Below are 15,690 nucleotides of genomic sequence, written 5' to 3' on the forward strand. Positions count from 1 at the left end.
ATTCCCGAAGATGGCGCTGGTTTCCTGTCCATAAGCCAGCAAGGAGTGGTTGTTTTTGACAATGCGAATGAGCCATCCACATCATGGGGTGACTGTTAAGAGTGTTGCTGGCTGCACCTGTCCATTTAGGACACGACTCCCTAAAGTATATATAAGCAGTGCCTTTTTCCTCCTTCGGGGTCTTCCCTCAACTTGCTGTAATGAGCCGTACAATAAACATAGCTGCAGAAGAATCCTGTTGTTGAGCGTCGTTCTTGCAGGAAAGGTGATAGTGTTCCACAAGTGGTGCCGAAACCCGAGAACCTGACATCAATGGCATACGGGGGACCCTTCCTGAGGCTGGAGAGGATTCAGAACTGTGGCACAAAGGTAACAAATAAGGTGAGTTCTGATAGTCATGCTACTGTTTGGGCTTGATCCTGCCATTGAAGGGTTGATTATTGTGCATTTGGTTGCCTGCTTGTTTTTACTGTATTTGTTTTGTTTTGAGGAAGCACATGATGGGCAGCTAAAAGCAGGCACTAGACCATTACCAGATTTTCAAGAAAGCATGTCAGAAGCAGAACATGAAGAAAAGATGGGTGCACGTAAAAAGAAAAAACATAATAAAGAGAACGTGAAAGGGCCCTGCGAGACGGATCCATCTCGTGGAGGAAAGAAAAAACATCTTTGTCCTTTAGAGGAATTGGAGGCTTTAGAGCTTTCCAGTCACCCCTCGAAAGAGGAACTATCACCCTCTGAGGAGGAAGATTTGGAGGAGGAGGCTGCACGAGTCCATACCGCGCCTCCTCCTTATGCAGAGAAGGAATGTAAATACTCCTTTTGCTCACCTGAAACCAGACATGAGATAACCCGGATGTTTCCTGTGTTTGAGGAAGATGGGAATTGTGCCCATCACCCTCTTGAGCATAAACAGGTTAAAGAATTGGTAGAGTCCATTTGCACTTATGGTATCAGCGTGAACTACACTCTGTTGCCAATAGAAAGACTGTCCACGGTGGTGATGACTCCCTCGGACTGGATATTTGTTGTGAAGGCTTGTCTCACTATGGGACAATACTTAGAGTGGAAGGCCGTATGACATGATTTGAGTCAATCACAAACCCACGCTAACGCGGCAGTGGGGCAGCCCACTTGGACATTTGAAATGCTTACTGGACAAGGACAATGGACAAATAATCAGACAGTGTATCCTTTAGAGGTCTATGTTCAGATTAACACATGTGCTGTTAAGGCCTGGACGGCACTACCTAATAGAGGGGAAGTATCAGGGAACCTTACAAAAGTCATTCAGGGAACAAATGAACCATTTTCAGACTTTGTAGCACGTATGATGGAGGCAGCAGGAAGGATTTTTGGAGATCAAGAACAGGCTATGCCCTTAATAGAACAACTAGTTTATGAACAATGCACCAAGGAATGTAGACAAGCCATAACTCCTTGGAAAGGAAAAGGCTTACAAGCTTGGCTTAAGGCTTGTAGAGAAATAGGAGTTCCTTTGACCAATGCAGGGCTGGCGGCCGCCATTTTACAAGGACAAAGAAAGGGCAATATGGCGGACAAGAACAAGACTTGTTTTCAATGTGGCAAAATGGGACATATACAAAAGAATTGTAGGGTGTGCATGTCAGGACCTAAGAGGATGCCAGGAATCTGTCCCCGATGTAAAAAAGGCAAACACTGGGCAAATGAATGTAAGTCAGTCAAAGACGTTAATGGTAAACAGTTGCCTGAGCCAAAAAATGCCCTGCGGGGCCCCCACCCACAGGGCCCTCTAATATATGGGGCAATGAGCTCCCCCCTGAGCCTAGAAAGGAGGAAGCCCCATGGAGAGCCACTGCAGGTTCTGCAGGTTTGGATCTGTGCCACCACTAGAATTGTCTTGAACCCCCAAATGGGTGTACAACCTGTTCCCTCTGATTTTTCAGGCCCTCTGCCAAAAAACACAGTAGGACTATTACTAGGAAGGTCATCTACCACCCTAAAAGGTTTAATTGTCCATCCTGGAGTTATAGATCAAGATTATGAGGGACAACTCAAGATCATGTGCTCATCACCACGCGGGATTTTTCCAATCTCCGTGGGTGATCACATAGCACAGTTACTTATTCTTCCTAGTTGTCATGAGGATTTTGGGGCCATTAAACAAAACAGAGGGGCAGAAGGATTTGGCCACTCAGATAAATTTGATTCTGCTTATCTTGCAGCTGACATTGATAACAGACCAACATTAACATTAAATATAGAAGGAAAGAATTTTCAGGGAATTTTAGACACAGGAGCTGATAAAAGCATCATTGCCACCTCCTGGTGGTCTTCAAAATGGCCAACAACCCAATCAGAACATTCATTGCAGGGACTAGGGTATGAAGCCACTCCTGCTATCAGCTCTAAATCCCTATGATGGAAGCCACCAGAAGGTCAGTCAGGGTTGTTTACCCCCTATGTTCTTCCCTTGCCGGTAAATCTATGGGGAAGAGATATTTTAAAAGCTTTAGGATTAAAACTAATGAATGAATATTCCATCTCTGCACAAAATATGATGTTAGATAAGGGATATATACCAGGGCTAGGGATAGGAAAGCAGTATCAAGGCATTAAAGAACCTGTTCAAGTCATTTCAGAAAATGATCGTGCAGGATTGGGTTTTTCCTAGGGGCTGTTGGGGAAGGGATGCCCTTACCATGGATAACTGAAGCGGCAATATGGGTACCTCAATGGCCACTTTCACAGGAGAAATTAGAGGCCGCTTTTCAATTAGTAAAAGAGAAATTAGATTTGGGACATTTGGAAGGATCCAACTCTCCTTGGAATACTCCTATTTTTGTTATCAAGAAGAAATCTGGAAAATGGATATTGCTTCATGACCTCAGAGCCATTAATGCACAAATGCAACTGTTTGGCCCAGTCCAATGGGGCCTTCCACTTTTATCAGCTTTACCTAAGCATTGCCAAGTTATTATAATAGATATTAAGGATTGTTTTTTCTCTATTCCATTGTTTGAGCAAGATAGAGCTAGATTTGCCTTCACTTTACCGGCCATTAATCATGAGGGACCAGATGAGAGGTTTCAATGGAAGGTATTACCCCAAGGCATGGCCAATAGCCCCACCATGTGTCAACTTTATGTACAACAGGCATTAGCACCAGTTAAGGAAAAATATATTTCTCTAAGAATTATTCATTATATGGATAATATTCTTCTTTGTGGGAATAATGAGAAAGAGATTGAAAAGGCTTATGCAGATTTGGTAAAATGGTTGGAGAAATATGGTCTGAGCATAGCTACAGAGAAAGTACAAAGGTCGGAAGTAGGACAGTTCTTAGGGGCTGTTGTGCGACCAGAGATTATACAACCTCAAAAGATGGAGATTAGAAGAGATCAACTTAAAACTTTGAATGATTTTCAAAAATTACTAGGAGATATTAATTGGCCATGGCCTTATTTAAAAATATCCACAGCAGAGTTAAAACCATTGTTTGATGTTCTTGAAGGGGATCCACAATTGACTTCATTAAGAACCCTATCTCCTGCATCTGTGGAAACTCTCCATAAGGTGGAGCAAGCAATCACTGCAGCACAATTAGTTAGAATCTCAGCGCAAGAGCCTTTTGATCTTTGTGTGTTACAGACCGCTTTGCTGCCAACTGCAGTCTAATGGCAAAATGATCCATTAATTTGGATACACCCTCAAGCTTCCCCAGCAAAATCTATAGAATATTATCCAACTGCTGTTGCAAAAATTGCCCTGAAGGGCTTAAAAACGGCTCTTACCCATTTTGGGGAGTTTCCTAAGCAAATTATTACGCCTTATAATATGGAACAAATTCAGACCCTATGTGCTATGAGTGATGATTGGGCAATTCTTGCCTCTACCTTCTTGGGAAATTTGATAACCATTATCCCAAACATCCTTTATTAACATTTGCTAGAACACATCCTTTGATTTTTCCAAAAATGGTAGGTGCCACGCCTCTCCCTGATGGGGAGATAGTGTATACAGATGGATCAAAAACAGGAATAGGGACTTATGTACATGAAGGAGTTGTTACCAGTCACAGATATGCACCATACTCCCCACAAATGGTGCAATGTAACATAGTTTTGGAGGTATTAAAGGTGTTTCCTGGACCTTTGACTGTGGTCTCTGACTCTGTTTATGTAGTCAATGCTGTTAAAACCTTAGAATTAGCTGGATTAATTAAGCCTTCTAGTACAGGGGCTGAGATGTTTAAGAAGATCCAAAAATGTTTATTAGCAAGACAATATCCTGTTTTCATTACCCACATCTGTGCCCATTCAGATCAGCCTGGGCCAATGGCACAAGGGAATAATCTGGTAGATTTGGCCACTCGAGCAGCAGCTTTTGCTATTTTAGATCCTATAGAAACAGCCACTAAATTTCATTCATTATTTCATGTAACATCAGAAACCCTGCGCAAGTGTTTTTCGGGAAATAGTCTTGCAATGCAAAAATTGTTCTGACTTTCTTCCAGCACCTCATGTGGGCATTAACCCACGAGGCCTTCAGCCTCTACAAATATGGCAAATGGATGTCACTCATGTGTCATCTTTTGGAAAAATGAAATATTTACGTTTCTGTGGATACCTGCTTGGGTATTATCCATGCCTCCCCACTAACAGGGGAGAAGGCCTCTCGTGTCATCCAGTACTGCCTCGAAGCCTGGAGTGCTTGGGGCATGCCTCAAATATTGAAGACAGATAATGGACCTGCATATACTTCTGAAAAATTTAAGCATTTTTGTCAACAGATGGGTGTCAAACACCTCACTGGTCTACCTTATAATCCACAAGGGCAACGCATTGTGAAACGCGTCAATCAGACACTCAAATCTTACCTAATAAAACAAAAAGGGGGAATAGAGGAAATGCCCTCTCTCCCACCAAAAGCCACCATATCTTTTTCACTCCTTACTTTAATTTTTTTAAATTTGCATTTTAATGGTCATTCAGCAGCTAATAGACATGGCCTCTGGCTTATACCTCCAAAAGAACAAGTCAAATGGAAAGATGTGCTCTCAGGTACATGGAAAGGCATGGATCCTATCTTAATAAGATCCAGGGGAACTATTTTTGCTTTTCCACAGGACAGAGAAAATCCAATTTGGGTACAAGAACAATTATGTCGAAGAGTGACAGCCATCCCTCAAGAAGATGCTCCTGTGGTTCCTGTGGTTGATGATACTCCTTGTGAATCCCAACTCTGCCACAAAATAGAAACAGAAGGTTCATTGCCAAACTCTTTTTATGAGGCCACAATAACCTTGGTACCCAAGCCTCACAAAGACAAAACTAAGAAAGAAAACTACAAACAAATATCCCTGATGAACATCGATGCAAAAATACTCAATAAAATACTGGCAAACTGAATTCAAGAATACATCAGAGAAATCATCCACCATGACCAAGTAGGCTTCATACCTAGAATGCAGGGATGGTTTAACATACGAAAATCTATCAACGTGATCCACCATATAAACAAACTGAAAAAGAAAAATCATATGATTATCTCCCTAGATGCTGAAAAAGCCTTCGACAAAATTCAACACCCTTTCATGATAAAGGTCTTGGAGAGGTCAGGGATAACAGGAACATACCTAAACATAATAAGAGCAATATACAGCACACCAACTGCCAACATCAAACTGAATGGAGAGAAACTTAAGCCAATTCCTCTAAAATCAGGAACAAGACAAGGCTGCCCTCTCTCTCCATATCTCTTCAATATCGTACTAGAAGTTCTAGCTATTACTATAAGACAACAAAAGGAAATCAAGGGGATCCAAATTGGAAAGGAAGAAGTCAAACTGTCTCTATTTGCAGATGATATGATAATTTACATAAGCGACCCAATAAACTCTACCAGGGAACACCTTCAGCAAAATTGCAGGATACAAGATAAACTCAAAAAAATCAGTAGCCCTATTTTTTTCAGACGAAAAAGAGACAGAGAAAGAAATCAGAGAAATGTCACCCTTTACAATAGCAACAAGCAACATAAAGTATCTTGGGGTAACGCTTACCAAACAAGTAAAAGACATATAGAATAAGAACTTTGTGGCTCTAAAGAAAGAAATTAAAGAAGATACCAGAAAATGGATAAAGCTCCCATGCTCTTGGATAGGTAGGATAAACATAGTAAAAATGGCAAACTTGCCAAAGGCAATCTACAGGTTAAATGCAATTCCCATTAAAATCTCACCACAATTCTTCACTGACCTTGAATGGATAATAATTAACTTTACATGGAAAAACAAAAGACCCAGGATAGCCAAAACAACTCTATATAATAAAAGACCTTCAGGACATATCACCCTTCCTGACTTAAAGCTCTACTACAGAGCTATAGTTCTGAAAACAGCCTGGTATTGGCATAAAAATAGACAGGTAGACCAATGGAATTGAATTGGAAATCCTGATATTGACCCACACACCTATGAACACCTAATTTTTGACAAAACAGCTAAAATTATACAATGGGGCTAAGATAGCATCTTCAACAAATGGTGCTGGCACAATTGGATGAAGGTGTGTAGAAGATTGCAAATTGACCCATGTGTTGCCATGCACAAAACTCAAGTCCAAATGGATCAAATACCTCAACATCAATCCAGCCACATTAAATGTCTTCTTAGAGAAAGTAGGAGGTACCCTTGAACAAATTGGTATAGGAGACCGCTTCCTGAACTTAATTCCAGGGGCACAGACATTGAGAAAAACAATTACTAAATGGGACCTCTTCAAACTTAGTAGCTTGTGTAAGGCAAACGACACAGTGGACAAGACCAAACGGCAGCCCACAGACTGGGAAAAGATTTTCACCAATCCTATATCCGACAATGGGCTGATCTCAAAAATATACAAAGAACTCAAGAAACTAGTCAACAAAACATCAAATAACCCTATTAAAAAATGGGGTACAGAACTGAAGAAAGAATTCTCAATAGAGGAAATCAAAAAGGCTGAAAGACACTTAAGAAAGTGCTCCACATCCTTAGCTATCAGGGAAATGCAAATCAAAACAACTCTGTGAGATACCATCTTACTCCTGCCAGAATGGCTAAAATTAGAAACACCAATGATGACTCATATTGGAGGGGATGTGGAGAAAAGGGTAGACTTTTCCACTGCTGGTGGGAGTGCAAACTCATACAGCCATTTTGGAGATCAGTATGGCAGTTCCTCAGGAAAATGGGAATTAGTTTACCACAGGACCCGGCAATCCCCCTCTTAGGCATATACCCAAATGATCCACATCCATGCAACAAAGACATCTGTCCAACTATGTTCATAGCAGCACTATTTGTAATAGCAAGAACCTAGAAGCAACCTAGATGCCCCTCAATTGAAGAATGGATAATGAAGATGTGGCACATCTACACAATGGAATACTACTCTGCAGAAAAAAATAATGGAATCTTGAAATTCACAGGCAAGTGGATGGCACTTGAAGAAACCATCCTGAATAAGGTAACCCAGTCACAAAGAGGAACATAGTATGTACTCACTCATATATGGATTTTAGAAAGAGGAACATAGTATGTACTCACTCATATATGGATTTTAGACCTAGATCCAAGGATCACCAGCCTACAATTCACACCACCAGAGGAAATATGATACAAGGTATATTCTAAGAGATTCATATAAAGTCCCTCACAGAACTGGGAAGGGACAAGTCCCCCAGAGCACAGTGGAAGTGGGGTGGGGGTCAGTGAATTGAGAGAGAAGTAGGAGAAAGTGAGGGAGAGGAAAGGAAAACATGTGCGACCAGGAAGATTGAGCCCAGTTAGGAATAGAAGACAGGAGAGAGAGAGAGAGAGAGAGAGAGAGAGAGAGAGAGAGAGAGAGAGAGAGAGAGAGAGAGAGCATAAAAGAAGGAGCCAATGTTTGTTTGAAGAAAAAAATTGAACACAAAGAAAGGTCTAGAGAACTACAAGACTGCCTCCAACTAACAATTTGAGCTTCTGTGGAAAGACTACCATAAATGCCCTTCACAGATAGTGAGATCAACAACTAACTTATCCATGGAGCCCTCAACTAATGCCTGTTGGAAACAGGAGCAACACCCATTCATAAACACTGAGTTGAAGTAGAACCCAGATGCAGATGGAGAGGACAAGACCAGGCTGCAGAAACACATAGAGACAGCTTACCTGAATGAGGAGGAGCTAACAGGCCACCAGAGTGATGGCTGGGAAGCCAGAATGGGACTGACTTATGCCCCCCTGACTATGGTTGTCAGCCAGAAGAACTGAGCAGTCTAAGGGACCTCAGACAGTGGAGCCAGGATGTATCCCTGGTGCACAAAAGACGTTGCGAACACATCCCCCATGGAAGGATAACTGCCTTAATGTAGAGACAGGAGAGAAGCCCTAGTCCCGACTTCAAATGACCTGTCAGATCTACATGACCCCAACTGGATGTCATTCCCCTACATATGGAATTGGGGTGGGGGGATGGGAGGGGAGGGTGGTTAGGGTGCATGTGAGAGGGCAGAGAGGGTAAAATATAGGGAGGGAGGGATGGAGGGAGGGAGAGAAGGAGGGAGAGCGAGGGAACTGGAATCGACATGTAAAATAATAAATTAAATTTAAAAAAAATGCTTTGACTCCAAAAAAAAAAAAAAAAATGAAAAAAGTAATGATTAATCAACACAACAGGAAAGAAGTGAAGAAGGGTTCTGTAAGTGAGGAGGAAAATAAATACAGAAGCAATAATGCAGGTAAAACTGGACTAAGGAAGTGTCATAAGGAATCATTCTATTACATACACCTAAAAAAAAAAAAAAAAAAAAAAAAAAACCTATAATACAGGGCTGGAGGGATGGCTCAGTGTTTAGGAACACTGGCTACTGGCTATTCTTCCAGACTGCCCTTCTTGAGGATTAAGTTTCCTTACCCAGTACCCACACAGCAGCTCACAAATGTCTGTAACCCCCATCCTAGTGGACTCTCACAACAATGCATACAAAAAATAAACTGAAATCTATTGTACACATACACACACACATGTAAAATGAAGCTTTCTGTTGAGTGGTTGGTCCTATTACAGGCATATTGGACAGAGCAGAAGTTGTCATGAGAAATGAATAACAAAAAAAAAAATCATGCAAAATGAACAGGGTTGTAGGATGATGAATTATAGACATTAGCCAGAGTTTATTGAACTACATATGAAAATTACATACTGATGAATCACATAGGCAACACACATATATTAAACTAACCTGCAAGAGTAATTGATTAGAACAGTGGTGGTAACATGAAATCCTTCTTCCTAAATGATAATTACAGTTTCAATTCCTACTCCACCTCTCTTTAATATAGGATAAAACATGAAGTTTAATAGAAAGAAAAGAGCTCAGATATCCTGAAGGTGTAGGGTTTTAACTTTTCAAAGAGCCACAGCCTACTTTTTCTTTGTTAAAAACATACTTTGGGAGTGAGGGGAATGTTCTCAACTGTGGTGTTTCTAACGTTTTGAAATAGTGTTTGTTTGGAGAAGTGTCCTAGGCATTTGGGTAAGTGTCCCCAAAATAGGCTCCAGACAATATTCAATGCCCTCTACATTCAGCAGGGTGACACATGAAGCAAAGTGCCCATCCTTGAGAAATTCAGAACCAAATCATGTCAACCTAAGTCTTGATTCCCTTGCCTCCACTGAAGTTACTTGAGATTACCATTTGTTTTCAATTGAACTGGAAACATGCATGACATATTTTTCCTTTGTCTGACTACAAATATGGACTCTGAGAAAAATTTCCTTATCAATGACATGTTGGTTATCCTACTTTGCAAGATTATCTTAATATTTTTGATGTGTTTTATAAGTTTCATCTTATATGTTCCACATTATAATTAATATGTCAGCTTTCATTTAGTTCCCATAAAATAAACCTATCAGAGACACACTTAGTTAGGGCTAAACTATTACATTAAAGGTCAAAGTGTCTTGTCTTTGATCTGATGCTGTGTGTGTCTTAAATAAGACATTAAACATATTCTGTTGACAGTTCAATATGAATAGTGGAAATATAAATTTCTTAATGATTTTAATATGAAAATATGAACTGCTTTAAAAATTACAGACATTAGTGGCAGGAAGGACTTTTTATGTTTAATAATTCATACTTTTTAGAATTGGAAGAAAAAATAAAAACATATGCAAATGGCTCACTGAGGACATAGCCTTTGGAGGGACAGAATGGGACTTAAATAACTCTAACACATCCTTTAGCAAAACATTAGGATCATATTGAGTATCCAGATAATACAGTATAACTAACATATCTGAAAAAATTCAAATTATATTACTAGGTCTCATTCAGCAATTAACCTAATATTTATTGTGGTATAACTATTCTAATATTTTAGTGAATATCCCCAGAAACAGACTTTTTTTCAATAATCCAATTTAATATAATTTAGAAGGCTTACCTTATAATAAATGACCATGACTTCTGTGAGAGTTACATATATCTAGAGCAACTGCTCTTGAAAGCAAATGCAGGCTAGGTGAACCAGTATATTTAGTCTGGACCTATCAATAAACAGAACCTGTACCACTGAGGAGTCAGAAGACTGCCAAATGACAGCCATATGCTACAATGAACTTTCCCAGCTTAGGTGTTCTTAAAATACATGGATTATGAGCAGCTAATTCCTGTTGGCTGAAACACATGGTAAGGAGAATGAAGAATGTAGAAGTCCCTTAAGTCTTAGCAGGAGCACTTAAATTTTACGAAGGGTATATAGACTGATACAGTAGTGGGGGGAATAATTACTATTAACTGATATTATAGGAGGATGCACAGCATCATGGAATGTAATGAAGTCTAAATTGAGGATAAAAATGGGAACTGGAATTGGGCAAGATGGCCCAGGAGATAAGTGCTTAGCAACCCAACTTGATGAACTCAATTTGATCCCTATGACTCATATAATGGAAGGAAAGAACTGACTCCTGTAAATTGTTTTGAAACCTCCACAGATGCACACAAGGGAACACATGCATACACACACAAACACACTCACAATCTAAATAAATAAGAATGTAATAAAAAGAAAATAAATAAATTAATACTATTGTCAATACTCTCTTAGCCTATAGAAGTATCAATTGTATTATCAAATCTATATAGTTACAACTGACACAGGTACTCATTTCAAAAATATATTTTTATTCCTAACTTTTAAATTTAGATTAACATACTCAGTTATTTGATATCTATATATTTTATAACCAAGTTTTTTTTTTACACATGAATACACATTTGAAAATATATTCCTGAAAAGGTATGGTAGTATACTTTCTGTAAACCCAGCATTTTTGAGATTTAGACAGAAAGATTATGAGTTGAAGGCTAGCTTTGAATTATATACAGAAAGCCTCTCTTAAAAATTAGAAAAAAAGAAACAGAATTGCAAGAGATTATACATGCATTTTGGTTTATGATGGAGTAATCTTCTCATAAATATATTTCAAGAACAATACTGAAAATAGACTTAAAGGAAACAGTGTGGCTTTGCAAGATAGAATGCCAGGAGTGTGGCTGTTTGCTTTGCTGTGAAGTGTGTGGGCTGGAGCTGTGTTCTCAATGCCAGCTCTGTCCAACATCCTGAGAGACTATGATTCCTCACATCACTAGCTAGTACAGAAAAATTATAAAGATCCAAAGTATGATTTCTAGTGAACAGAATAAACTCTGAAATATCCTACTGTAGCAAAAGCCTTAGTGAAACCATCTGCCACTAGGGATTGACATGTATGCTAGCTATTAAGACTCCAGAGCAACAAAGGTGAGATGGAAGCTGGCCACAAAACTTTTCCAGTAGAAAAACAATTTAGGTAAACATGGGGGACCTCAAAAGTCGAGTGAAGCAGGTTACCTAAGAAGTCTGATAAAATCTGTTAGAGGAAAATGGTAAAATTCTGAGAGCCATGAGTTTTTAGAATAAGGGGGGAATCGAAATCCCTTACCTTCTTGCCCCACTCATATTCCTAAGAAGGTCATGTTTACCCCTTTATCAGATGCCACTGTCCCAGGCTTTAGACAATGAGAAGAAACATTCCTCCTCTTAAACCTGGTAACATTAATAAATGTGTGGGTTGAAAAGCATTTTCATTATTGTAACTCTGATACAAGCATTTATTTCTAAACTTTAGTTAACATCATTAAAGTATTTTGTACCATTTTGGAAATGAAATCAGAACGTCATTTACAGAAAAATTCTCAGCTGATTTTTCTTAAGCACAGAGAAAGAGCTGAAATTCATCACATAATGAGACACAAAGGCAGCTTAGATACAAAGCGAAAAAACACTTGAAATGTTTCAATGTTTTAATGAAGTCTGCAGTAGAGGTCAAGCAAAGTTAAGCAAAACCAGGTAACAATTATAGAAATCAGCACTTACCCATATTTTGCAAAATTTGCCCACAATTTCATTACGGATCGACTCAACATTTCCTCAGCTCTCGTATAATTAGCTCTCCGTTCCAGAGGTAAGCCAAAGACAAATTCGATTTCATAGCCATGCATCACTCCCATCCATTCAGGCCAAGGAACTTTGGAAGATCGGTGTTCAAGATAGTAGAAAAACGCATTGTTTTCAAGGTCTGAAAAAGTCTTAGTAAACTCCAGTGCAGGGCAAATGATGTTGTAATCTCCAATAACATCGTCCAAGGCATCTCGGTAAACTTCCGGTGTCTGGTCACCTAACCAGTCCACATAGTAAAAGAGGATTGCTTCCTTGCTCAAGCTGCTCACTCTTGGGAAATACATATTTAAACCTTCTTGAAATTCCCTCCGAGTGATGAGACTGTCATTGTCTTTGCTGAAACCCGGAGCACCATATACTAGAAAGGATGTCCCTTCATCTTTGTTAACACCCACTAAGATCTGAGTTTTTTTCACTTGTCCAAGTTGAAGTAGTGTGTGGGGCATATCAGTGAGAAAATCACCATCCACCATTGGACCAAAATTTATCGATAAGAGGGAATCAGAAGGGAGAACGAACCTTTCATTCACAAGAATTTCCTGAGGTTCTTTAGTTTGAAGGCATTTAATCATCTCTGTGTCGTTCTCCTTTGAGCAGCCAGTCAGTTTAGCTAAGGCCAAAGTTCGATTTCTGGCTTCCTCGGGAGACTTTACTGCCCAGGGGGTATTAGAGGATCCACTTTGCAGAATGGCTCTGGTAAACAAGGGGTAGCTTTGGGGACAAAGCAAATGCAAGCTCACTGAAGCTGCTCCTGCACTTTCTCCAAAAAGTGTGACACTTTTAGGATTTCCTCCAAAGGCAGCTATGTTTTTTTGGACCCACTGAAGTGCCAACTGTTGATCAAATAAGCCCATGTTCCCTGGAGCTTCAGAATTTCCGGGTAAAGCTAGAAATCCTAGGGCTCCTACCCTATAGTTCATTGAAACTACAATAACTCTTTCAACCCGTGCTAGAAATTTCCCATCATAAACAGGTAGAGAGGCTGTCCCAGTTTGAAATCCACCACCATAAACCCATACCATCACAGTGGCATTTTTAGGTTTGGGTGCTGGAATCCAAACATTCAAATACAAACAGTCTTCACTGAGGTTTGTGTTCGGATTCCACATTTCTGACCCAGAGAAGCCTGGGAAGGTTTGATCTATGTTCTGATAACACGAATTTGCATATTTGGTGGTATTCTGGATGCCAGTCCACTTGCTTAATGGTTGTGCCTTTTTGAATCTTAGACTACCAAGAGGAGGCTGTGCATAGGGGATTCCGAGAAAGGCAGTCACTGTGCCTCCCAGAACAGGCAGGTTCAGCCCCCGTACTCTTCCGTTCTTAGTTGTGACTATGAAGTCTTCTTCAGTGTGTGACTTCCCACAAAGCATGCAGAGCAGAAGAAAGCTCAGGCAGAACCGGATCTGCGTGATGGTGGTGCACTGGGTTTGCATGTTGCTAAGAGAAAAGTAAGTAAAATATGTTAAACGTCCTGCAGAGGCTGTGTTATGATCTAATGACGATTCTTTGCTAAAATACAGTAGTTCCTATCTAGCCTAAACTTATATGACTTAATGTATATGTTACCAAACCAAAGATATATGTTAAGTACTAAGAAGAAAATGGATTTCTCTTCACTTAAAAGAGAAAAATATAGCAAGGAAAATATAAATGATCTTGCCTTGGAAAGACCATTGTTAGGAATCTGTAAGAAGTTTCAACACTATAAAAAGGTAGTTTTCCCCAGGTACATTTGATATCATCCATGACACATAACATATCAAATATGGAATAGCTAGTAGCAGACATGTCAGGAATAATTCTACGTGACTTGGGGACAAAATGCAAGAGTTTTCTGAAATAGCATGGCTGGATAACAGACCACTAAACTCTGAACTCTGAAGGCTATTAAGAACATGGAAAAATCTGGAAGTGTGGATCATTTTCTGTCTTTCTTTGTCCCATGGTTCTTTTCATAGTCTTCCCCTCCCCCCACGTTTTTTTTTTCTTTTTCTTTCTTTCTTTCTTTCTTTCTTTTTCTTTTTTTTTTTTTTTTGTACATTTTACCTATATACAATCTTAGTTTACCCTTAAACGGGAATTGAGACAACATTTTGTAGAATGTTAAGAAAAAATGAAGTAATCGTCATTTAGTTACGGGTATCAACACTAACATGCCCGTTTTCACTCTGGTTATTAAAACACAGATGGCTGGGGTGTGCTATCAGGATGGTTCAGAGAAGATCTCTGAAACTAATTTAAGGTCAGCTTCTTCTGCCTAAATCAGTCTCCATTGTGGGAGAGCCAGTTGATATTTATGTGAGATGATACTGGTTTAGAAGGAATTTTTACATAACTAGTAACATTTAATTTGTAAACTGATTACAACACATGTAAATAGGTAAATATGTCAGCAAAGTCATGGATAATCATGTTTTCCACAGTGTACAAAAATCATTGAAGTCAGAGGACCAATGCTATGAAATTACTGGGATTAGTGGAAGAGGCGATAGTAACCTTTGTAAACTACAAAATGAAATGTACTTAATGTTGTAGTGTAGATGATATTTATTTAAGGTCATACAGAGACTCGTTGGAGTGCTCACAGTTTATTAAAATTCATAACATCAACATGAGCTTCTGAGAAATAAGACTTTCCAAATTCCATGTGATATAAAAGAATATAAAAGCATAATGCAAATATCATTAAAAAGAATCAATGGCTTTTTATATAGTTGCAAGAAACACAATGAAAATATTAACAAGCACTGCTTTCACCCACATAGCAATGGCCAACACTAACAAATACATAGTCCTTCTGTTACTTTTTCTACTGATCTAATTTTAGTCCAACCTGCCTGCTCAGGAAGCTAATACTATCATCTGCAATCATTTGCTATGGATTTCTGCATGTATAATCAAGTTTATTTTGGTAGACAATGAGAAAGAAAGAGATGTTAGAGCTATGTTTTCTGATCACGACCAATATATTTTTAATTTACTTACATTTATTGGGGAGGGGGTTGGGACACATGTGCACATGTGTAAGTTGAAGATGAGAGGACAAGTCAGAATTTCCACCCTTTACCCATAAAGTCCTCCTTCCACACTTTATACCTAGAAGATGCTAATTTTGAATCAACATCATTTATCTCTGCTCACAGGAAATCTAGGGAACAAATACA

The 15,690-nt window shown here is 39.2% G+C and overlaps 1 protein-coding gene across 1 annotated transcript in view; it reads right to left on the reverse strand.

Annotated features, from left to right (window-relative positions):
• Window positions 1-13,959, reverse strand: part of Bche (butyrylcholinesterase) — an 81,605-nt gene extending 67,646 nt beyond the window's left edge. The window contains exon 1 of the mRNA XM_051198824.1: window positions 12,440-13,959. Coding sequence (XP_051054781.1) covers window positions 12,440-13,959 — 1,520 coding nt within the window. The remainder of the gene's footprint in view (window positions 1-12,439) is intronic.
• Window positions 13,960-15,690: the final 1,731 nt, after the last annotated feature.

The sequence above is a fragment of the Phodopus roborovskii genome, unplaced genomic scaffold (genome assembly GCF_943737965.1).
Source record: "Phodopus roborovskii unplaced genomic scaffold, PHOROB, whole genome shotgun sequence".
Classification (NCBI taxonomy): Eukaryota; Metazoa; Chordata; class Mammalia; order Rodentia; family Cricetidae; genus Phodopus; species Phodopus roborovskii.